Source organism: Meyerozyma guilliermondii, genomic scaffold (genome assembly GCF_000149425.1).
Source record: "Meyerozyma guilliermondii ATCC 6260 scaffold_6 genomic scaffold, whole genome shotgun sequence".
Lineage (NCBI taxonomy): Eukaryota > Fungi > Ascomycota > Pichiomycetes > Serinales > Debaryomycetaceae > Meyerozyma > Meyerozyma guilliermondii.
Window position 1 is genome coordinate 673503 of NW_001809795.1, and position 23298 is coordinate 696800.

Consider the following 23298-nt stretch of genomic DNA (forward strand, 5'->3'; position numbering starts at 1 on the left):
TTATTTGTGTTTCGCTTATTTGTGTTTCGCTTATTTGTGTTTGTGCCTTGGCTATAAATACTGAACTTCGCAACCACTAACACAAACTCTTTGCTATGCCAGTCGAACTCGTCCTTTACCCTATAATGCGCCCATTGGTGACGGCTAAGGCCGTGCTCTTCCATCCTCATAGAAGAGCTTCAAGGTATGTTCCCAACATTATAGAAATGCCTGAAAACGTTTCAGAGTACGCTGTGTTGAAACGGTTTGGTTCTGGATCAAAAACCTTTGATGTGTACGATACGGAAGGTGGTTTATATCCAGTGGGGCCATCTGACCCATCCAAGTCACTTTTTTGGTTCACCAGATCTCGGGCAGTGAAAGGTGCCTACAGAATGTTTTCCTCAGATATTCGAGGAACGGGGGAAAATGGCGAGGACGAACCAGTTGCTACGGTTAGAGCAGGCTTACGGTCGAATGTTCTTTTGATCCGGGCGCCAACTGCACCAGCTGCCGAGTTGGGGTGGCATGTCATTAGTCTTCGAGTTGACGCTAATGACTCGTACAGAATGTTTACCATGGCAAATGGAGTTACCTATCAATGGACCATGAGAGGAAAATGGCTCGAGAAGGTACTAAACGTTGGCAACAAGGAATCAGAGGTTCGTATAAGAATAGGAAGAGTTGTACCCAACGGAGATCGTGGGTTCACCCTTCAAATCGACGAGTCGGAAATGCCTCGAGAATTGGCACTTGGAAGTGCTCTTTGTTCCTATATCGACCAGTGGAATACGAACATTGAAATCGGAGGTATTTACTATGCTAGACAAGCCGGTGGAGTTCGGTGGAAGCGTGATTAATACACAAAAAAAGTTTACTGATAAAGAGCTCTATACTTTTTCTCCTTTCTGTGTTTAAAATTGGTGGCTCATGGAGTCTCTCGTCTCGATCAGGGCGCTCTGCTCTTCTCTCGTTCGATATGCACCTCTAAATCTGAAATTACCTATTTGGGACTTGGTAATGCAGCACCAACGCAGCTGTTTCGAAATTTGCAACCAAATTGTCACAGCTCAAAATACGTTTACGAATTGTTTCTTGTAAGGCATAACAAAAACTACACTACCAAAGGGCTAGAATCGACCCTGCCACGAGGTGGGTGTATTTTTCGGTACTTCTATTAATATTTTTTTTTTTCACTAGCCGAACACTTTATGCATCTTCGATTCCAGAAAGTGTTCCAAAACAGATACGAAACAGATAAATGTGGCACTTGATCGGTTATATATTCTGTCCCTATTCGGTTCTTTCAGGTTTACGCTAAATCATGAAATTCGGTTTGCTATTGTTGGTTTTTGTTAAATTAGCTGTGGCAGTAGATGATGATGATTGTGTGGACTTGACTAGTTCTGCGATAGAAAACGACGATGACTGCGAAACACTGTCCTTTACGGGTACTTCCAGTATAACCGCACCCCCAGTAAGCTCGGTGAGTGATGGAGAGGACTGTGAAACTAGTGTTGAGCCCAGCGACGAAGATTGCGAAACTGAAACCGTTTCTAGTTCGAGTGAAGAGCCTGAATGCGACGAGCTGTCGCTGGTACCAGTGAGCTCGACATCTGACGAGGATGACTGCCTGGAAGTTTCATCTTCAACTGTGGGCTCTTCCGTGGTTTCATCCTCGTCGGTGGTTTTTACGTCTAGCGAGGTGTCTAGCGAGATATCTAGCGAGATTACTTCTAGCGCGCTTACGTCTAGCGAGGTTTCTAGTGAGATTACGTCTAGTGAGGCTTCCAGCTACATATCGTCTGAAAGTTCAGCTTCGTCTTCAAGCTCGTTACCACAATCATCTACGAGTTCACTGGAATCATCTTTGAGCTCTGAAAGTGTTTCTTCAAGCTCAATTCCGTCAAGTCTGTCCACGTTGTCTAGTCTTTCTCTGTCAACCACAGAGTCGAGCATTACATCTTCAAGTGAAGTTCCCCTGGCAACAATTTCTCTGTTGTCTTCAGAAACATTTTCCAGTTCAGTTTCCTCATCTTCCTTGGTGTTTTCTTCAAGTATTTTGGAGTCGTCAATTTTCCCGTCAAGTTCTGCCCCTTCATGTACCGGAGACGAGTGTACATCACTGTTAACGTCCTCCATTTTGAGTTCAGAGGTAACTTCTGAATCGTTGCTGAGCTCTGCAACATCTTCTGCGATTTCGTCGCTGACTTCAATTGAATCTTCCGTTTCAGTCGAAAGTTCGCTGACTTCTTCATTCGAGACTTTACAGAGTTCTTCAATCGAGACTTCACTGACTTCTTCAATTGAATCTTCCCAAAGTTCTTCAATTGAATCTTCACAGACCTCTTCAATTGAATCTTCACAGACTTCTTTGAGTTCACTGAGTTCACTCGCTTCCTCCTCTGTTCCAATTTCGTCGTCCACCCCGGTAACTTCATCGCAAACTCCCACAACAGAATGTGACTGTGAAGACGACGAAGATTGCCTGTCTACTCTGTCTGTGATTTCTTCAACCTCAGAAGAGTGTGAATGTGAAGAAACTGGTGGATGTGAAACTCTGTCTTTTATATCGTCAACTACAGAGTGTGAATGTGAGGAAACTGGATGTCTGGAGTCTAGTATCACAAGTACTACTGAAACGAGCTCAACAAGTTCAACTGAAAAATGGTCAACCGCTAGTTCAACCACTAGTTCAGCTTCTAGTTCAACTGCTAGTTCAAGTGCTAGTTCAAGTGTGGACACTTTATGTTCATCTTCAAGTTCAGACACTATAAGATCTTCAAGCTCATTAACTTCATCAGACACTTCAAGTTCGGTTACTTCAATCCCAGTTACTTCATCTTCGGAGTCGAGTTCGGAGACTTTTACCAAAAAGACAAGTTCAAGTTCGACTTTGACTACTTCAACTTCAGAAACTTCGTCTTCTTCTTCAACTTATACTTCATCTTCGGGTACCTCTCGGGACACTTCTTCGGTTTCTACAACTTCGGTTACCTCTGGATCTACCAGCTCTAGCAAGGTATCAACAAGTGAGTCTTCAAGTTTCATCAAAACCTCAGTTTCAAATACCATACCAGAAACAGAGACGACAAAAATCACTACGCGGAAACTGCTGCTGGTTCTTGAATCTTCAATTACATCCACAACGATATCGGACGGGTGTTCAGGTGAAACCTGTACAAACTGTACACCAACAGGACCAGTAGAAACTCCGGGAACTACCCTGGAAACTACTCTGGAAGCTACCCCAGAAACTACCCCAGAAAATACTCCAGCTGAAACCACTCCAGTTGAAACTACCCCCGAGGAAACTACACCAGTTGACACTACTCCAGTTGACACTACTCCAGTTGAATCAGAAACCACTCCAGTCGAAACTCACGAAACTACCCCAGTAGAAACTCCAGAAACTCCAGTTGAAACTACTCCAGAGGAAACTATTCCAGTTGAGACTACTCCGGAGGAAACTACTCCAGTTGAGACTTCTGAAACTCCAGAAACTCCAGAACCTACTCCGGAAACTACACCAGTTGGAACAGAAACTGCTCCCATTGAAACTTCAGAATCACCAGAACCTTCTGAATCCGTTCCCGAAACTACCTTATCCACATCCTACGAATACCCCGAAACCACCGTCTTCCATGAAACAACAATCACCCAAATTTGTTCCAAAACAATTTGCAGCCATTCGACTGTAGTGCTGCAAGTCACATGCCAGGTTAGTGTCAGTACCATTGTGGAAAACGGATCTACGTCATTGTCCACCTCGTACAGCACTGTTAACCAAACATTGACCCATGAAGCCAACCCAACTTCCGCATCTCCATACCCCATCGAACCACTGCCAGAAACGCTGGAAGTCGATGAGCACACCCAGACACCAGCGAGTCTGACACCAGCAATTCCCACCTCTTCTCCCAGTTCTGTATACAGCGGAAGTGGTTCATCCTTGTCAATTCCTCTGCTTCTCTCCATAGTTATAGCCTTTATTCTTTAGGTAATACACTTATGCCTTGAACAGCCAGTGGTTCCCACCTCTTCGCACGTGCACACAAATTCCTGCACGCAGCCGCGTCGCACTCCTTTTTGCCTCTTCGCGGTAAAACTCTTCATAAACATCATGAGTGAGCCAAGCAAGGTTTTTGTTAGACCCTTAGGGTTCGAAGGTAGGTATAACAACTGAGACAATAACCTGAATAACACTAACATAGTTGAAAGTGAACAAGTTGAGTCACATTTTGGATCGATTGGTCCTGTGACCGAGGTTCAATTGATGAGAGGTTACGCTTTTGTCACGTTTGAAAATTCCGAAGACACTGCCAAGGCGGTTGAAACCATGAACGGTACCGAGTTCGATGGCCAGACTCTCCAGGTCGAGTTTGCCAAGGAAAGAAAGGAAGATACTCGTGGTCAATTCAGAGTCAAGGTCACCAACCTTCCAGATGGTACCGCATGGCAAGACTTTAAGGATTTTGTTCGTGACAAAACCGAGCTGACTCCTACATTCGCCAAGGTCTTCCGTGACTACGAGAGTGGTGAGGTCATTGGAGCTTTGGAGTTTGGTTCCAGAGAGGAATTAGACAAGGCAGTACCCTTGTTGGACAAGGCTGAATTCCAAGACGTCGTTTTGGTGGCCGAAGAAGACATTTCTCCATTTGTGCCGCCTCCTAGAAGAGGAGGCTTCCGTGGTGGCCGTGGAGGAGGCTTCAGAGGAGACTTTAGAGGTGGCCGTGGCCGTGGAGGATTCAGAGGTGACTCCAGAGGTGGTTTCCGTGGAGGCCGCGGTGGTTACAGAGACGACTTTAGAGGTGGATTCCGTGGTGGCCGTGGAGGCTATAGAGACGATTTCAGAGGCGGTTCCCGTGGAGGCCGCGGTGGATTCAGAGGAGGCCGTGGTGGAGAATACGACTCTTACCCCCCTCGTGATGGTGGAGATGGTGGATATCCCGCTCAAGAGAGCTATGGCAGAGAGGGCCGCGACGACGGCTACGATTCGTACACCCGTGACAGATCTCCTACCAGATATTGATTCGAAAAGAACGTGGTGAATATTGTTATGTTTGATTTTATTTGATTGTATTAGAATGAAGGGACTCTCCGTCCTAAAAATATCGTATTGGCGGTCAGCTGGCTGGCCTTATTTCTTCGTGTGTGTTTTGTGCCAGAATCGTTTTCCGTCATGTCCACAGGGTTCCATTTCAAGTCCATTTCAGTCCATCTCATCGCATCACAGCGTTCCTGTATACAGCAATAGCGAGCCTTAGTGGTTGCATGCTCGATTTCTTGCCAGCCTCATTACATGAGTTCCAGCAAATTACTCAAATATGGTTCCGACGACCTCCAGACAATCCGCGTATATAGACATGATTCTGGCAATCATCTATCCATAATCTTTATCCATGGGGGTGCCTGGCGCGATCCCCGCAACACATTTAATGACTTTGAAGAACTTGTAGGAAAACTTCCATCCACTATAAATACGTTTGGAATCAACTATAGATTGTCACCGGCAGTCAAACATCCAGCGCATCTTGAAGATGTTGTATCAGCCATTGAATATTTAGCGAAAAACTACAAAGTTGAGAATGTGGGGTTGGTTGGTCACTCTGTGGGTGCCACGTTAGCGCTACAAATACTCAACTATAAGACTATTTTACCGGGATTGGAGCGTCCTTTGGGAATAAAAATGAAGTTTTTGGTGTTTCTAGATGGCATTTATGATGTCCCCAAACTCGTGGAAGAGTATCCTACCTATAGTTCTTTTGTAAATGAAGCGTTCAAAACCAAACAGGACTACATGCGAGCCACGCCAGTTTCTTCTGAGATGCCGCAGTTTGATATACTGGTTGAAAAATGTGTGATTCTTTTGGTGCAATCCACTGAAGACGAACTTCTTTCTGTGCAGCAAACGGAATTGATGGCTGATTTTTTGCAAGCGAAATCAATTCCCTTTGAGAAGCACCTTGGCGCTTTTGGGGCCCATGAACAGGTGTACAGGCACCATAAAGTGGCCAAGTTGATCACCGATGCCATTGGCGCCAATCTAGACGGTTTGGTGCGCGCACGCCCACAAAATTGAAAAGAAAATTTCCTTCAAAGGTGAACACCACGATAATGGCCACGTCTGTAATCAAGTCATGGGCGGATGCCGAGGACGAAATACCGGCTGCTGAGGTGATAAACAACCCTGATGGCACCAAGACAGTGATCAACTACCGTATGAATGCTAACGGTCAAAAAATAAGACACATACAAAAAATCAGAGAGGTGAAAGTGAAAGAAAAAGTGCACCCTCTTATTGCCATGCGCAAGAACTGGAGCAAATATGGTAAGGAGAAGGACATGCCTGCTGGACCGGACGCCAGAACCACGCAGCTAGGCGAAGTCGTCGAGTTGAAGCTCGGAACATCATGGAAGGAGATCGAGAAAGAAGAGGAAGAACAAAAGGCCGAACAGACACAACAGATTGTATCCAACCAGAGAATCAAATGTAGAACTTGTGGAGGCAACCATTTCACATCCAAGTGTCCTTTCAAAGACACTCTTATCAGCGATTCGGCCAATACTTCTGCGGCTGCTACTCCAGAGCCCGATACCGATGCTTCTGGCAAATATGTGCCACCTTCGTTAAGAAAGGGTGCTGGTGCCGTGAGGGACATGAGTGGAAGAGACAGGGACGATTCTACCACATTGAAGATTTCTCAGTTGAACACATTTGTGGACGAAGACATGTTGAGAAACGAGTTGCTCAAGAGATTCCATCCATTGCAAAGAGTCACTATTGTGCGCAACAGAGAAACCGGCGAGTCGAGAGGATTTGCGTACGTTTCGTTCGTCACCGAGCGCCAGGCCGAGGAAGCTTTGAACACATTGAACGGAAAGGGTTACCATTCATTGATCTTGCACTTGGAATGGCCCAAGAAGAGAAAGGCTAACTAGACTGGGGAGTCACTCTGAGAAGGGATTGTAGTGGTACATTGTGATGTCGTACTACTGCAATACCGTACCATTCTTGTAACCGCAAACTTGCTATTTTTGTGGTACTTCGTGCGAAATGGCACTATATTTGTGGTACTATTTTTGTGGCTTCTGTGCGACTCGATCTCCGATCTCAGCGATTCTTCTCAACGATCTCAAGATTCAACGGTTCAAAAATTCATGACGAACACCTGACCATGATCCCCACCCCATATAGCCATGTAGAATAGCATTGACCTGTATCGGAACTCGTAGCAGTCTATCGCCGACGCACTTTTGCGGGCTTCTACGGAACCTGGTGTCCGCACCTCCATGCATCGAAGCTGCCTTGCGCTGCTTTGCGCTGCGCGGCTTCCCCGCCACCACAAGTTTTAAGTTTTCTTACCATTTCTACTTATTTATCTTCTTAGTACTAGGGTTTTTTTTCCACATTTTTGGCGACATAACCATAAATACCACAGTACAGGGTCCTAGCTATCCGTACCTGTACCAATGGCGTTTCTGGAGGTGAATAGTGGTATGGAATCCAGCCATTCTTCGCCGTCTCCTCCGAAGGTTCCTTTTATGAAACGAGTGTTTGGCAAAAAGAGCTCCAATGGGAGCATGACACTGTCCACCACTGGCCAGGGACTGTACCAGAAATCGGCTTTCCAGCAAAAATCCGGAACAACGAGTGCCGGAACTCGGTCCCAAAGTCCTCCCGATGGCCGGCCAACGACTCAACGTACGCCGTCTACCGGCACCGCCAATTCATTTGTGGACGTCGACGGAAGCAGTATCTTTGACGACGCGGAATTTGAAAGCTCCACCGTCATGAATGATACCACAGATGAGTCGTCGGTGCTGTCGCACGAGTCCAGGTCAGCGGCTTCCATTCCGAAAGACCATAGTTTTCACGACCGGGTCGAGATTCCCCACGCTGAAGTTTCCGGTGCTGATGACCCGACGGCATTTTTCCGGTCGCTAGCTTGGGAAGGACTCACGTATGAATCGTTCTTGTTCCCCTCGTATATGCGCTTGAGCAGTCGCAAGAGACACATTCCGCCCAAGCTCAACAAACTCTTTTTGGCCCAGGAGCTCAACGCCGTTCCGGACAAACACACCGATTCCGACGCCGAAAGCCCGCAAAAGTTGGCCGACGGCGCCGCTTCCAAGGCTTCGGATACCGATCTGGTATCGGTCAAGGACGATGAAAACACCCATGCCATAGCGTCCCAGCGCGAGATCCTCGTCATGGAATGGAGCAGGGACGGGCGCTACCTCGCCACAGCAGGCAGAGACCAAATCATCAAGATCTGGAAGGTGGTGTCTTCGCCGCTCGCCAAGTTAGAAAACGAGCGCAAGGTATCTGAAAGTGTTACTCATCGAACCAAAAGCAAGGAAAAGATGTTTGAGAATGCTCCTGTGTTTCACCAGAACCCGGTAATGGAGTTTCGGGGCCACTCAAACACCATCTTGTCTCTCGATTGGAGCAAAAATAACTTTCTCATTTCTGGAGGCATGGACAGAACCGCTCGTCTCTGGCATGTGGACCGTTCAGAGTGTCTCCAGACGTTCAAACACAGCGACTTTGTAACCACCGTCAACTTTCATCCCAACGACGACCGGTTTTTCCTTTCTGGCTCGCTAGACAATCGTGTTCGACTTTGGTCCATTCTCGAAAACAGTGTAGCGTACAACAATGATTTGGGTAACGACATTCTCATCACAGCTACGTGCTTCACCCCAGATGGCGAGCATTGCATGGTGGGCAGTTTCAGTGGCATGTTGTCGGTGCTCGAAACAAAGGGCCTTCATCTTGTCACAAAGTTCCATGTCAAGAAACGGTCGATATCGAGTGCTTTTCAAAACTCAAACGACAATAAAGTTACTGGCATAAAGGTTTTCGAAAACAGAGATTACCAGCCTCTGGTTCAAAATGATTCCCCATTCGCTCGTTGGAATGTCTTGATTACCACCAACGACTCGAAAATCCGTCTCGTTGATTCTCACCTGAAAAAGCTCGTTACTCGCTTCAAGGGCTTGACGAACCACAGCTCTTCGATAGTGGCGTCTATTACTGAGGACCAAAATTATATCATCGCTGGTTCCGAAGACCATTGGTGTTACATTTGGGAAAATAATAACTCCACCATCAATAACAAGCTCCGCTCGGCAATGCGAGAGATTCTTCACGATGGTGTTTCCCAGGTGCACGAATGGGAACAAAAACACAAGAAGTATACGCATTTGTTGCACGATAACAGACTCGTACGGAAACTAAACATGCATAAAGATCCGGACGAAGAGCCCAGCCATGATTATCTCTCTAACGAAAACAACAGCTATATATCTTTCCATGCTCACCACTCAAACGTCAATGTTGCAAAATTTGCGCCTGAAAGTTCCAAGGTGCTTCTTGACATGTCCGATGATGTTATCTACGACTTGGTGAAACGTGGAAACCGCTGTGGAATATCGAATGAGCTGGCAAAATCGAAACACAGAGATTACTCACCGGAAGCAGTACCACTGACTACGCCCGACTTGGGCCACATAATTGTCACAACAGATCAATGTGGTCTTATTCGTGTATTTCGCCAGGACAGCGCTTATGCGGTAAGAAAAGAACTCACTAATCGGTACCGCCGAGCTGTTGCGCGAGGTACTTGTGAGGTCAATGATAAGCAAGTTTGCGGCCATAGATCAAGAAAAGATCAGTCTCTTCGATTAAAAAAGAAACTACTGAAGAATCGTGCGCTCAGTCCTGCTCGTGATGTGCCCTCGATCAAGGACATTCTTGGTCGTGGCCACAGAGGAAGCGCCGGTGGAGATTTGTCGCCTCGTACTTCATCTTATTCGATGATGCGTCCTCAGCGTCCATCTCTGCCAGTCTCATCTGATCTCAAGGTTCCCGTCTCACGAAGAAATCACCTGAGTTCTGTGTCGGAACATCCTGCTTTTAACTTTGACGGAGTCGATATTCCGCTAATCCACGATGCAGAGTCAGTCGATGATACTCCCAGAAATTCAATCAATGAGCTCAAAGAACAGAAAACGATCTTGAGCAGTGATAAACAGAGGTCGAAGGTTTGAGCCTTCTGCCCTCCTCAAATTGTGGGAATGAGCAATATGCTCTGTTACTAATAACGCTATTTATGAACCTCGAGCCTTGTATGAAATATATGAATGCCATTTATTTTTCTTTAGACGAACTGCTTTGATCCTCAGGTTTGTCGCCGGAAATCTTTTTGAACTTGTTGCTTATCGTAGAATTGAAAGCTCCACCCAATGCCGACGCATTGGCCCCAATCCTTTCGATCACATCCGGAGTAAGAAGTGCAACCAGTTGGAGCGCTAAAAGTCTCATGGTGTAAACGCATAAATCCTTTTCACATTGCCATATCTGTTCTTCCCTGCGGCGAGCATTGTTTTGCTCTTCCAAATTGATGCGGACCTCTTTTCGTATCTCAGCATCTTCCTCTTCCTCATCATCGTCGTCCAGTTCCATTAAACTTTGCTCCACAGCTTGCGGTGTCACCATAATTGCAGCCACTTCTTCGATTGAAGCACTTTCAGATTCGGACTTTTTAATCTCTGTACCCTTTAATTGTGCCAATTTGCTTTCATGAACCAAAAATGGGAAAAGCAATCCTTGCTCGGTAAGTATATCGATATTCGTAGTTGCATACTTTCCAAGCTGGTCATATGCGAACAAATCATCGAAGCCTGTGAATTTCATATCCTTGCATTTGAGGTAAAAGAAACGAATGGGAATAAGGAGATCAATCAACTTGGAGCCTAGAAGGGTACTAAGCTGATTCAAAGACTCAAGACATTCTTGGCGGTCCGGGATTGAATTTTGCAAGTTTTGTTCCAGATTGCCAACAAGGAATATGCAATCCCTGACCTGCTCCTGGAGGTTTACTATAGTTGCCAACGATGGCGATAAATACTCGAAAACTGTCAGAAGATCGGTGTCCAAGAGTTCCACATTGTGTAGCGATGCTGCAATTATGGATTCAAGTTGAATTGATGTCACATTCGAAAGGAAGCTCAAACTGGCAAATGCTATTGATGACAAGTCCTGTAAATATCTTTTTGTGTTTTGAGTGTTTTCTATAATCTCTTTCAGGATCGAAATGTCTTTCATGACAACATTCGGTATGGAAAGACAAATAGATTGTGTTTTGATTTTACCATCAATTATAGAGACAATGTCAATGTGTTCACTCAACATGAATAATTTGAGAATACAGGTGGAAATCTCCATTACCTGAGAAAGAGGAGGATTTGCGGTAGTTTCGCATGTTTTGATTAGCTCTTGGACGCCGGTTGCTAGTGACAACGTGACATTCTGTACAACAATTCGAACTTCTGGCGTTGATATTTGAGAATCCTCAACATCTTCGTCTCCAGTTTTCGTATCATATGCCAGAAGAATCACGACAAAGAACACTTTAAATGAATCCAAAACATGGTTTTGAAGTAACTGCTTGGGTTCATACTCGTCGAAAAACATGAGCAAGTCCTTGTTCACGTCGTTGTAAACATGTAGTTGGCCAATCAGTTTGAAACCATTGTACAACGAGCCAAATACCGGAGATGGCCGTAACAACAATGTCCATAATCTAACAAGAATTCCACATTGATCACTGGATTTCACTAATTGCTTGGCAAGCTGGGGTACAAGCTCAACGAGCTTCAATTGAGTTTCTTCCACTGGCTCGGTCAACGCATCAGCATTTTTTTCAAGCTTACGCAACAGAGTAACCTGATAAAGCCACAGTATGCTTCCTAATATATAGAGAGCCACAAATAGTTGGTCTGTTGGCTCACTAATATCAATTAAGCTCCTAAGATATTCAAGCTCAGTATCATCATCTAGCTGAAGAGATGAAGTGTCCATGAGGTAATACTGGATCACAAAGTCCCATGAAACAGCATTAGGCACTTGAGATAGAAACATGAACAAAGTGGGCAAGACTTCATGTATGTCAACCCCATCAACGCTGGCTATATCACGAAGGTAATTGATGATGCACTTCACCTTGATGGCATTCGTGATTGAGAAATTATTCTGGGCCCCAGAATCGGCGTAAGAGTCAATAATTTCTGTAAACTTTTCACATTCTGTATCGGCCATCGCTTTAGTCACGAGGTCCATGAATCGGACCATTTTCTCCTTAGTTCTGGCATCAGTAGTAGAGCCTGGGGTTGCGGCAAAGTATCTCAAGATACTAGTTCCCATAGTCTTTGTTTCCTGGTCATTGAGGAAGCCAATTTTGAGTAGCAGGCAACAAATGGAAGTGGATCTGAGCCGTACCTGGGCGTCGTCATCTCGAGTAGCCATCAGCATCAACTGGCTTTTAAACCGTTCGGTAAATTGGCGGAATCCCGTGTCCAACGTTTTATTACGAGCGGTAGCGTGTTCGTACAATGAAACAAGAATCCTAACCACTTCTGCCCGCACCAGACTCACCGGATCTGATAAGAGCCATCCCAAGTACCTCAAGTAAGACGCTTGAAAGAAATAGTCGGGATACGTGTCTATAGCGTAACCCAAGCTTTTGACACACTCTTGTCTTATCAGGGAATCAAGGTCGCGATATCTATGGATGAAAACAGCCTCTGTATTAATCAAGAATAAACTCTCAATGGTGTTCTTCTGAGCTGTGAACGTGTTAACAGTGAATTGAAGGGACTCCAATGCATTTTTGGCGGTTCTTTTACTGCGTCCTTTTGAAGCATTTGCAAGTTGTCGCAGGGCCTTTTCGAGGGCAGGGAAAATCAGAGTCATCACGTCGCATAGGCTGGATTGCATGGTGAGGACAGTAATCGTAAAAATATGACGAAGTGGTCTGATATTACAAGTTGTAAATGGAGTGCACCATGCAAGTAGATGGGACATAAACTTATCATCATCAAGCATTCCCTTATCGTGAGCAATTTCCACAAGTCTTTCCATGAACTCAATAACATTGTCTCGGAAGAACTTGCGGTCTGGTTGTTTGGATCCAAACGGGTATTCGTGGTAACCCTGTTCTGAAAAAGCTGCAACGATTTCTGCCACAGTTGACGTCTGAGATTCTGTTTCTGTGTCGTGTTCCTGGATCTGAGTTACGCAACCACAGCTCCGGAGCAACAAATTGATAAAATTGGCAATTGCAGCCGCAGGGGTGTCTTCATACTGTTCGAGCCACTGACGAGACTCTTCTTCTACGTTTGATTGTGGGTCCGAAAGCGCTGAAAAAATTGTATTTTCCACATATCCCGGTCCAGCCTCGGCCGCAGTGGTAGGGACCTTTCTTTGAGGTTGTTTTGTGCGCTTAACGGGTTGTTTTTGATGGCTTGTAGCGCGTCGTTTTGCCAGATGTGTTTTTATTTCGTCCTCTGAATCCAGTTCCTGGTAGTTGACGCGTTTGTGTACACGTGTAGCGCGGGGCATTCTGATAAGAAAGCGTACTAGAAACGTGTGCTTGAGCAATTAATGTGGACTGAATAACTATCAAGTAGTTGATCTCAGCATCGCGACACGTCCCGCGTTCATGCCGGCATATAAGCGCGCGGGTGACTTTGCACGTGAGGTGCGAACCCGGCGAAAATTCGAAATAGGTTTTCCAGTTACAACACATCCAATGTCTGCACCAGAAACGGCCACCGCCACGCCAGATGTAGGCGCTAGCGACCACACAGTGAAGCCAGAAGACGGATCTGATTCCGAAAATCCCACAGTAGATATGGAAAGAATAATGTCGTCGTTCCAGGAAAAGGCAAAATCGTACCTCATAGAACAGGCTTCTCACGTTGTTATTCCATCGTTTGCCAAGTGGTTCAACATGAACGAGGTCCACAGCATCGAGAAAAAGCTGTTTCCTGACTTTTTCCCTCAGGAAACTCAGCGCAAGAGTGTTTACAAAACGCCTCAAACATACAGAAACATGCGTGATTTTATGATAAACGCTTACAGAATCAACCCGTTGGAGTACTTGACGATCACAGCTATCCGCCGGAATGTTGCTGGAGACGTGTCCAGTCTCATTCGGATCCACCAATTTTTGGAAAAATGGGGTTTGATCAACTACCAAATCGACCCTCGTACCAAACCAACCATCGTGGGTCCTCAGTACACTGGCCATTTCCAGATCACTCTCGACACACCCAGGGGTCTAGTTCCGTTGCTTCCGGAGAATAGTGATGTCAAACTGGCGGAAAGTTTGCCTACTCCCAAACCAGACGACGCAGAAGAACAAGAAGAAACTCTAGACCATAAGGCCATCCCCTTAAATCTCGAGGTGCGCCGCAACATATACGCTTCTGGGGGTAACTTTGACCCCAAGAATGCCCCGAAAAACATCATTCAGTATTTTTGTAACATATGTGGAAACGAGAGCAGCGAGATTCGCTACCACAACTTGAAGTCCAAGTCCTACGCCAACAACCCCAATGTTACCATGAACAGCGCCAGCGTTTTGTGCCAAACTTGTTACGAGCAGGGTCTTTTCCCCTCCAATTTCCAGGCGGCCGACTTTCTCAAGCTCACCAAGGCAGACGAGGCTAAGCCAGGAATCTGGACCGAACAGGAAACTTTGCTCTTGTTGGAAGCCATAGAGATGTTTGGCAGTTACGATCCTGCCAACAACTCCAATCCTCACATGCTGCTCAATTCCAACGCCAACGGACAATGGGATAAGATTGCCGAGTATGTAGGCACCAAGAGCCGAGAGCAGTGTCTTCTCAAATTTATTCGTCTTCCCATCGAAGACCAGTACTTACCGCAAGTTGTCAAAAGAGAGGAAAAGGTCAAGGGTATCGACCGCAAGGAGTTGATCCAGGATGTGGTTTCTCATATTGTTTCTTCCCAACAAGGAGTGGACACTGTGCGGGAGAACGCTCGTAAAAACAAAGAAGAAATGATCTCAGACCAAACCAATATCATCAACCAAATCATCGAGCTTACCGTCGAGAAAGTCCAGGTGAAGTTAGAGAGAGTGCACGAGTTGGAAAAAACTCTTGTTGAAACCGAGAAACTTTTGAACAACGAGAGAAAGCAGGTACTCTATGAGCGGTGGACCCATTTGGAAAAAATTAACCAGTTCAAGAAAAACCATCAAGATTCAATTACTCCAGAGTTGAACGAACTTCTTTCATCCTTGAGTATTCAGTCCGACATTGTTGAGGTGGAAAAAGCGTTCAGCAATGGACTCAAAAAGCCTCTTGACGGCTCTACCATGGATATCGAGTCTGCCGACAACAACTCAGACGATAGATTACCAGTTAGCGTCGCCGAACCCAAGATGTACCAATTCTGGTCCGCTTGACTAATTGTATCATTTATATAACGAATAAAGTTTCAATAAAATTAATTGTATGAATAAAGTTTTTGTAATGATCATGTATTAGTACCCGCTAAATAATGAACAATTGGCTCGGCTCTATAAACAAGTGTTGGCTCCATGGCATGAACTTTGTGTGTGTGTGTGTTTTAGTTCACGTCATGGTTCGCCAGATTAATCACTGTGACTTCTCCTCAAGGTTCCCCACCTTCTCCACCACCTTTTCCTCAGAAGAAACCGACCGGTTCTCTTCCGACCGGTTTTCCTCTCCAACTCTTTGGTTTCTCACCTTGGCAAACAACTCATCTTTCTCTTGCTGAGAAAGTTCATGTTTCTTCTTATTCTTGATGTGGTACATTGGGTTCAATTGGCGCAACGTCAAGTTTTTGCAGAAAGGCAAGTGACCCTTCTTTTCTTCAAAGAGCATCAATGCCAATGCGACGACAATGGCAATCCAATATACGTTGTAGGAAATAACTGAGCCATAGGTGGCCGAGTTCTGCCATCCCAAAAGTGAATTGAACACATCCCAACCGTTGTCTGTCTCTGGATTGCAACAATTGACATGCCAAACTGACTTGGAAATATCGTAAGTACCAGGACCAGAACCGTTTTCAGAAGCATCTCCACCGGTTTTCTGGTTGTATACGTAGGTCTCGAAGAACCAAATACCTCTGGAGAACAATCCTGCGGCAATCAAGTACAAGATACAAGTGGATATGACCAAGAAAACTTGCAACGAAACGGTGGAACCAGAGTAGTAAAGGGCCATTCCCACCAAGATACCAGCAATTAAACCGACGATAACTGGAATTGGGAACGAGCTGGCTGGACTGTTCAAACCAACACCTCCAACAAACACTACTGCTTCCAAACCTTCTCTCAAACAGGTGATGAAAGGCAAGATAAACATGGCATATTTTTTGGTCCAACGACCAAGGTTGAATTTCTGCTTGGTAGTGTCTTTAACCAATGCTTGAGCCAACTTGACTCTCCATTTTTCCTTCATCTTGTTGACTCTCAACATGGCAATTCCCATAAGCGAGATCAATACCGTTGCAATGATACAAAAAATACCTTCCCAAAGATCCTCTGATTTCGCCCAAATATCATTCTTCAAAGAATAAAAAGCACCAATAAAAGCACATCCAATAATAAGACAAACCACTACCCCTAGCACAGACCCTAGCCAAACCTGTCGCACAAGTTTTTTGTAGACTACTGGGTCTTCACTACTGCCTCCCAAACCTTGTTTAAGAAAAGCAAGTAGCACCGAAACAACCACCACGGCTTCTAACGATTCTCTAAACACCACAAAGAAGATTTGCACATTGAAAACGTTTACCATTGTTGCCTAGAGTCCGTGGGAGAAGACTCTAAATTCGACAACTGCTACAGTGGAAAAAAATTTTCAGTTTTTTCAGCAATTGAAAAGTTGATGGGTTTTTATGTCACCTCGTGCAGATTGTCACTGCATGCCAAGACTTGAGCCTTGCACCTGCAGCAGGCTACACGCCCATGCACCTATACTAAAACTTTCCCAATGGGGCTGGATTCCGGCATGTAGGGCAAAATCCCGCAGGGTAAGCTGTCTGATGAAAATGATAAAATTTTGCAAATTCTTGGCACGGTTCTGCCTGCATTATCTGATCAATTATACTCAAAGATCAGTGAATATTTTGTGGCATGTTAAAGCTACGAGTTGCGCTTTTTGCCACCAGGACCCCAGATCTAATCTCGATCCTAAGCCACCGGGTTCTGGGGCTCAGATTTACGACCAATGATCATAATGATGATGAATAAACTTCCTGCAGGCAGCACCGTGCAGCTCGTATGCCAAATGGTTGCCTGAGGCAGCTGTTTGGCCGGGTAGCAGCCGCACGTCTATGTGCCAAAACCCGCTTCGGCCACGGCCTTTGGCGATTGGCGAGAACTAAAGATTTAAGTGTACGCTCATTATTTGCGAGTTCGGTTTTATGGTGCGGTATTTATGGTCCTTGATGTTTCTAGTGTCTTCTACGGTATTTTTTGGTCCTTCAGTGGTATTTTGATAGTCTATCAATGGCTTTTTGGTTTTTCAATGATTTTTGATGTTCTTCAAGGCTTTTTGGTCGTCTAGACCCTTGGGCTTACTGATGCGGTTCGATTCCTGTATCGTGCGATCCTGTATCGTGCTCGCTGGTTCAAAACCTGCATCCAGTTCACAAGTCTTCCTGTACTTCAAGTATTTCACCAACGAGCACCAAGACACCCTCATGTCATTGAACTACATCAACAACGCTCGCAAGATTCTCTGTATTGGGCGCAACTACGCAGCCCATATTAAGGAGCTCCTGAATGCAACTCCACAACAACCTTTTTTTTTTCTTAAACCTTCGTCTTCGGTGTTGAAGCCGAACTCGGGTCCGTTCCTTGTTCCTCGAGGAGTCGTCGTTCATCACGAGGTGGAAGTGGGTATAGTATTGAACAGGACTCTTCGTGATCTTCCTGACTCGTTCTCGAATGAAGAAGCCCTTGAGTGCATAGAATCGTATGCTTTGACTATCGATATGACAGCCAGAAATGTCCAAGATGAGGCCAAAAAGAAAGGTTTACCTTGGTCCATTGGTAAGGGTTTCGACACTTTTTTGCCAGTATCGCACTCAATTGCAAAGAAGGATATCCCTGATCCATATAAGGTGGAGTTGTCGCTTTCTATTAATGACAAGGTTAAGCAACAAGACACAACCGATCTCATGTTGTTTCCCATCCATCGTATCTTGTCCCACATGTCACGTATCATGACATTAGAAAAGGGTGATTTGATCTTGACCGGTACGCCAAAGGGTGTTGGTCCAGTTGAAGCTGGAGACCATGTCAAGGCGACTTTATCGGTGGATGGAAAAGTGTTGGAAACCATTGAGTTTGATGCTGAACAAAAACCAGGTCCTTATGAGTATAAGGAGATATAGGAAGTGAGCCAAACAAAATTGAAAGTATGGCGTAGCTAAGCCAAAAGTCAGAATAAATATGCAACCAAAATTCTGAATGTAAAGCTAGCGTTAAGTCAATTGATACAATTGGCTTCACTGCTTCGCTGCTTCCCTAAATGAAGACACCCTCCACTGGCGGCAGAAACTGACGTAGAATAATATTCGCTTGGCTCATCACTCGGTGAGAGCTCTCATCCATTGAGTAGCTCTGGGCATACACCACTTCTTTTATTCCGCTCTGGACGATTTTGATGGAGCACGTCAAGCATGGACATGTGTTACAGTATAACACACCTCGCTCATCGGGATGTGATCTGGATATTCGATCTCTGCCAGCTTCCAAAAGTGCGTTTTCTTCGGCATGCAAACAAAGACAAGTAGAAAGTTCCGCACCACTTCCATGGCCCATATTGCATCGCGGACACCCTCCTTCGTTGCAATTGGGCAAGTTACGTGGAGTACCATTATACCCAGTTGCAATGACTCGATTACCTCGAACCACCACACATCCTACTCTCCGTTTCATGCAATTGGAACGAAGAGCTGCCAAGTCCGCGAGTCTCATGAAGTATGAGTCCCATGAGGGCCTCAACCTGGATTTGTCCAATAGTTTGAGTTCCGAGAGTTGCACATATAAATCCTTGACTGACAACGAAGAGTTGATGATTTTGATTTGAGCTTGGTTCATTATTTGTGCGAGCGGGTGTGGTTTCGAGTACAATTGAAGATCACACATCTCTATAAAGCTCGTCAACGGAATTTCCGTCTTGTTTTTAGTCTTCAATCGCAGATGTCTTCTTTGAACTGGAGCATCAATGGACACATGAAGAAAAAAAGGTCTTTTTTGTAACGCTTCCAACACATCCAAGCGCTCCACGTCACAAAGAACATAGTTATCTCGATAGTTTTCTGTCACAAAGTCCACAAGTTGTCCAATGTTGCTGAAAACATTTTTTGGTTGAAGAGACTCATCACCATCGTCGTTTCCAACATCATAATTACCATTTAAATTACCTTTTTCTTCCAAACTTGGCTCCAATAATGCTATGCGCTCAAACCCCTGGAATGTCAAGTACCGAGCCACCTCGGTTTTTCCCGCACAAACGGTGCCAGATATACCTATCAACATCTCTGTACGCGTTCGCACCGATTTCGCTAGTCAGATGTCCCTCAGTATGGGTGTGTGGGTGTCCTCGCGAGCCCCCCCACACAGTTAAATCGCAGCAGAACCTTATTCCTCTACTTGCCACCAATTAAAGCAAGCCGGTACCTTATGCTCTTGAGACTACTTATACTTGTTCTTGTGGCATGTGGGGTCTTTGGAGACAAGCTGCACACTCCGGGGACTTGTGCCATGTACGATAACTGTGGAAAAAAGTCAATTTTTGGTGCTCAGTTGCCGTGTCCCGGACCACTTGAGGCCCAAAAACCATCTTCAGAAGCTAGAGAGCTCTTGGAATCGGTTTGTGGAGCCGAATTCTCTTCTCGGTTGGTCTGCTGTACACTTGACCAATTGAAAAATCTTGAGTCTAACCTCAAAAAAGTCGATCCTATCATCAGTTCATGTCCTGCTTGCCGCAAGAATTTCTACGATTTCTTCTGTAACTTTACGTGCTCTCCAGACCAGTCTACGTTCGTCAATGTCACCAGAATAGGCGTGGCTCAGGATACAAAGAAGGAGATTGTGACGGAATTGAGTCAGTTTGTCGACCCTGGTTTTGCAGAGCAATTCTACGACTCGTGCAAAGAGGTCAAATTCTCAGCGACCAACGGCTATGCTATGGACTTGATTGGAGGAGGAGCCAAGAACTATAGTCAATTTCTCAAGTTTTTGGGCGATGAAAAGCCATTGCTTGGTGGCTCTCCGTTCCAGATAAATTTCAAGTACGAAGTAAATGACGAGGAAAAAGCACTGGGACTCCAATTGAGAACCGGCGACATGAAGAGTTGCAATGACAAGGAGTACCGTTGTGCCTGTTCGGACTGCTCTTTGTCTTGTCCAGAATTACCTGCTTTTGCTGGCTACGATAAGAAATGCTCAGTGGGTCCAATTCCGTGCTTTTCGTTTGCGGTGCTTATGATATGGCTAGCGCTCTTCTTGGCGCTTGCGGGTTACCACGTATACTTGGTTCGAACTAAGGAAGCTCGGTGGCTGCAAATGAACGACATACTTGAAGATGCCGTCAATGCCTACGATGCGACCGACGATACTATCACCACCAAATCCATCCTGCTTCAGAACTCGATTTCGGCTCTACAAGAAGAGCTCTTTATTGCTATCCAGCTGTTTTTCGAGGACCTTGGTTCGTTTTGTGCGAGATTTCCGCTCTTTACCATCGGCGTGAGTTTGGTAGTCACGGTCTTTTTCTCTCTAGGACTTTCCTACCTCGAGTTTGAACAAAACCCTATCAACTTATGGGTGAGTCCTTCTGAACCAGCGCTTCAAAATTTGCAGTTTTTCGAGCAAAACTTTGGGGAGTGGTTCAGAGTTGAACAGATGATTATCTCCACCAAAAATAGCACACCTATTCTCAACTGGGAAAATGTGCGCTGGTGGTTCGAAAAGGAGCAGGAGCTCCAGAACCTTGATGGTGTGCCTCTTGAAGATTTGTGCTTCAAACCATTGGGCGATACTTGTGCAATTGAATCTTTTACGCAATATTTCGGAGGAAACATCGATTATCTCAATGAAAGAAACTGGAAATCAAAACTTCAAGGATGTACGGATTCTCCCGTTACTTGCTTACCCTCGTTTCAGCAGCCTTTGAACAAGAACCTTTTGTTTGATAGAGACGATGTGCTATATTCTGAAGCTTTTGTTGTAACTCTCTTGGTGTCAAGTAATCTGAAAGACTTCAAGTATACTGAAAAAGCAGTGAAATACGAGCATGGTTTACAATCGTGGATATTCAACTTGCAGCAAGAGCGTCCTGATCTTAAGATCGATTTCAGCACTGAGATATCTCTCAAGGAAGAGCTCAATAAATCATCCAACACCGATGTTAAAATTGTGGTTATTTCATATTTGGTGATGTTTGTGTATGCCTCGCTTGCTCTTGGAGGAAAGATCCCGTTGGCTTTTAAAATGAGGTCGTTTGTTGAAACTAGGTTTTTATTGGGACTCAGTGGTATTTTGATCATCATTGTTTCTGTCACTTCTTCAATTGGTTTACTATCGTTTATTGGGCTCAAATCGACACTAATAATTGCAGAAGTTATTCCGTTCCTCATCTTGGCCATTGGAATCGACAATATCTTCCTTCTTGTCCACGAACTCAAGCAGGTAACCAAAAGCAATCCGCTGTCGTCTGTTGAAGAAAATGTATCCAAGACCCTAGCATCGGTGGGTCCTTCGTGCTTAATAAGTGCAGTGCTTCAATTGACGATGTTTCTCCTTGCTACCGTTGTCGATATGCCTGCGGTCAAGAACTTTGCGTTCTATTCAGCCGGTGCTATATTTGTGAACTTTGTGTTGCAAATGACGGCTTTCGTCTCGTTGATGACACTTGACCAAAAGAGAAGCGATCTGGGTCGTTTCGATGTATTTCCATTTGTTCAGTTACCAGTGCACTTGCCAGGAGAGCCAGAAGAGGAAGATATTCACACCTGGTCGTACGATTTTTCCGGTTTCTTTGAAAAATGGTACGCACCAAGAATCTTGTCAAAAACCAGTAAGCCGAAAATCTTGTCGTTTTTTGTGTTGTGGCTCGGAATCTCATTGTATGCTCTTCCCCAGATTGAGCTTGGCTTGGACCAGCGGCTAGCATTGCCTTCAGACTCGTATTTGATTTCCTACTTTGACTCGGTGTATCAGTACTTGAATGTTGGTCCACCGGTATTTTTCGTGTTGAAAAATTTGGACCTTAGAAAAAGGAACAACCAGCAAAAAGTATGTGGAAAGTTCTCAACATGTGCAGAGTTCTCCATATCCAATATTCTTCAGAAAGAGCTGGAAAGAAGTGACCTTTCGACGATAAACGACCCTCCTTCGGTATGGCTAGACGACTTCTTTGGGTGGCTCAACCCCAATTTGGACCAGTGTTGTCGAGTGAACAAAACTAATGTGGATCAGTTCTGTCGACCTGGAGACCCAGAACGTCTTTGTCAAGCTTGCTATGCCAACCATAAGCCACCATACAACATAGATATGTCAGGATTGCCCACTGGAAAAGATTTCATGAAATACTTCAAAGTATGGATTGAAGAGCCCAGCGATCCTTGTCCACTTGGTGGAAAAGCACCATATTCCGCTAGCATTTCCTTGAACGACGACAAGAACGAAATCTTTGCTAGTTACTTCCGCACCTCACATCGTCCACTACGTTCGCAACAGGACTTCATCGATGCCTATTCCAATGCTTTGAGAGTGGTTGACGAGATTCAAATGTATAACAACGTCGATATGTTTGCCTACTCGCCGTTCTACATTTTCTTCGTGCAGTACCAGAACATCGTAATGTTGACGTTTGTTTTACTTTTAGCTGCTGGAATCATCATTTTCGTTGTCAGCAGTCTTCTTCTTGGATCGCTCAGAATCGCAGCGGTGCTCATCACCACCATAGCATTCATAATCGTCAATATTGGCGGAGTTCTCGCCTGGTGGTCCATATCGCTCAATGCTGTGACGTTGGTCAATCTCATCATATGTACGGGGTTGGCGGTGGAGTTCACTATCCATATCACAAGAGGGTTTATGATGGCTGCGAAATCCAACGGAAGTGGAAATTTGTCTCCCGCCGTTTCGCCTGCACATGCCACATTGGCTACCACGGGAGGCACCGTCCTCAGCGGAATCACAATCACAAAGTTGATTGGAATCCTGGTATTGGCATTTACAAAATCCAAGATTTTTGAAGTATACTACTTTCGAATGTGGCTCGCATTGGTGGTAATTGCTGCTGTTCATTCACTTTGTTTGCTCCCAGTTCTTCTCAGCTACACCCAAACAGACACACCAGTGCAGGACGAGAGTCTGGATGCAAACACCGAAGCGGTGGCTCGATACGGCAACGATGACTGAAGCTGGCTCTTCTCATTTTTTGACGATAGTT

The 23298-nt window shown here is 45.1% G+C and overlaps 12 protein-coding genes across 12 annotated transcripts; 9 read left to right on the plus strand and 3 right to left on the minus strand. All coding sequences in view use genetic code 12, as the record gives it.

The window, feature by feature from the left end:
* Window positions 1-95: 95 nt before the first annotated feature.
* On the plus strand, window positions 96-839 carry PGUG_04976 (uncharacterized protein; the record flags this gene model as incomplete). The annotated part of the gene is made up of 1 exon (XM_001482971.1): window positions 96-839. The coding sequence occupies one exon, from the start codon at window positions 96-98 to the stop codon at window positions 837-839; it is 744 nt and encodes a 247-aa protein (XP_001483021.1).
* Window positions 840-1303: 464 nt separating this feature from the next.
* On the plus strand, window positions 1304-3979 carry PGUG_04977 (uncharacterized protein; the record flags this gene model as incomplete). Its single annotated transcript, XM_001482972.1, has 1 exon — window positions 1304-3979. One exon carries the CDS (start codon window positions 1304-1306, stop codon window positions 3977-3979), a length of 2676 nt encoding a protein of 891 aa, XP_001483022.2.
* Window positions 3980-4255: 276 nt separating this feature from the next.
* On the plus strand, window positions 4256-5011 carry NPL3 (mRNA-binding protein; the record flags this gene model as incomplete). Its single annotated transcript, XM_001482973.1, has 1 exon — window positions 4256-5011. The coding sequence occupies one exon, from the start codon at window positions 4256-4258 to the stop codon at window positions 5009-5011; it is 756 nt and encodes a 251-aa protein (XP_001483023.2).
* Window positions 5012-5281: 270 nt separating this feature from the next.
* Window positions 5282-6061, plus strand: PGUG_04979 (arylformamidase; the record flags this gene model as incomplete). The annotated part of the gene is made up of 1 exon (XM_001482974.1): window positions 5282-6061. One exon carries the CDS (start codon window positions 5282-5284, stop codon window positions 6059-6061), a length of 780 nt encoding a protein of 259 aa, XP_001483024.2.
* A 35-nt stretch (window positions 6062-6096) lies between these two features.
* TIF35 (translation initiation factor eIF3 subunit g) lies at window positions 6097-6921 on the plus strand (the record flags this gene model as incomplete). The annotated part of the gene is made up of 1 exon (XM_001482975.1): window positions 6097-6921. One exon carries the CDS (start codon window positions 6097-6099, stop codon window positions 6919-6921), a length of 825 nt encoding a protein of 274 aa, XP_001483025.1.
* A 531-nt stretch (window positions 6922-7452) lies between these two features.
* PGUG_04981 (uncharacterized protein) lies at window positions 7453-10035 on the plus strand (the record flags this gene model as incomplete). The annotated part of the gene is made up of 1 exon (XM_001482976.1): window positions 7453-10035. One exon carries the CDS (start codon window positions 7453-7455, stop codon window positions 10033-10035), a length of 2583 nt encoding a protein of 860 aa, XP_001483026.2.
* Window positions 10036-10135: 100 nt separating this feature from the next.
* IRR1 (Irr1p) lies at window positions 10136-13387 on the minus strand (the record flags this gene model as incomplete). The annotated part of the gene is made up of 1 exon (XM_001482977.1): window positions 10136-13387. The coding sequence occupies one exon, from the start codon at window positions 13385-13387 to the stop codon at window positions 10136-10138; it is 3252 nt and encodes a 1083-aa protein (XP_001483027.2).
* Window positions 13388-13487: 100 nt separating this feature from the next.
* On the plus strand, window positions 13488-15260 carry PGUG_04983 (uncharacterized protein; the record flags this gene model as incomplete). Its single annotated transcript, XM_001482978.1, has 1 exon — window positions 13488-15260. One exon carries the CDS (start codon window positions 13488-13490, stop codon window positions 15258-15260), a length of 1773 nt encoding a protein of 590 aa, XP_001483028.2.
* Window positions 15261-15453: 193 nt separating this feature from the next.
* On the minus strand, window positions 15454-16623 carry PGUG_04984 (FTR1 family protein; the record flags this gene model as incomplete). Its single annotated transcript, XM_001482979.1, has 1 exon — window positions 15454-16623. One exon carries the CDS (start codon window positions 16621-16623, stop codon window positions 15454-15456), a length of 1170 nt encoding a protein of 389 aa, XP_001483029.1.
* A 742-nt stretch (window positions 16624-17365) lies between these two features.
* Window positions 17366-18226, plus strand: PGUG_04985 (uncharacterized protein; the record flags this gene model as incomplete). The annotated part of the gene is made up of 1 exon (XM_001482980.1): window positions 17366-18226. One exon carries the CDS (start codon window positions 17366-17368, stop codon window positions 18224-18226), a length of 861 nt encoding a protein of 286 aa, XP_001483030.2.
* A 133-nt stretch (window positions 18227-18359) lies between these two features.
* Window positions 18360-19376, minus strand: PGUG_04986 (deoxycytidine monophosphate deaminase; the record flags this gene model as incomplete). Its single annotated transcript, XM_001482981.1, has 1 exon — window positions 18360-19376. The coding sequence occupies one exon, from the start codon at window positions 19374-19376 to the stop codon at window positions 18360-18362; it is 1017 nt and encodes a 338-aa protein (XP_001483031.2).
* A 144-nt stretch (window positions 19377-19520) lies between these two features.
* On the plus strand, window positions 19521-23267 carry NCR1 (sphingolipid transporter; the record flags this gene model as incomplete). The annotated part of the gene is made up of 1 exon (XM_001482982.1): window positions 19521-23267. One exon carries the CDS (start codon window positions 19521-19523, stop codon window positions 23265-23267), a length of 3747 nt encoding a protein of 1248 aa, XP_001483032.2.
* Window positions 23268-23298: the final 31 nt, after the last annotated feature.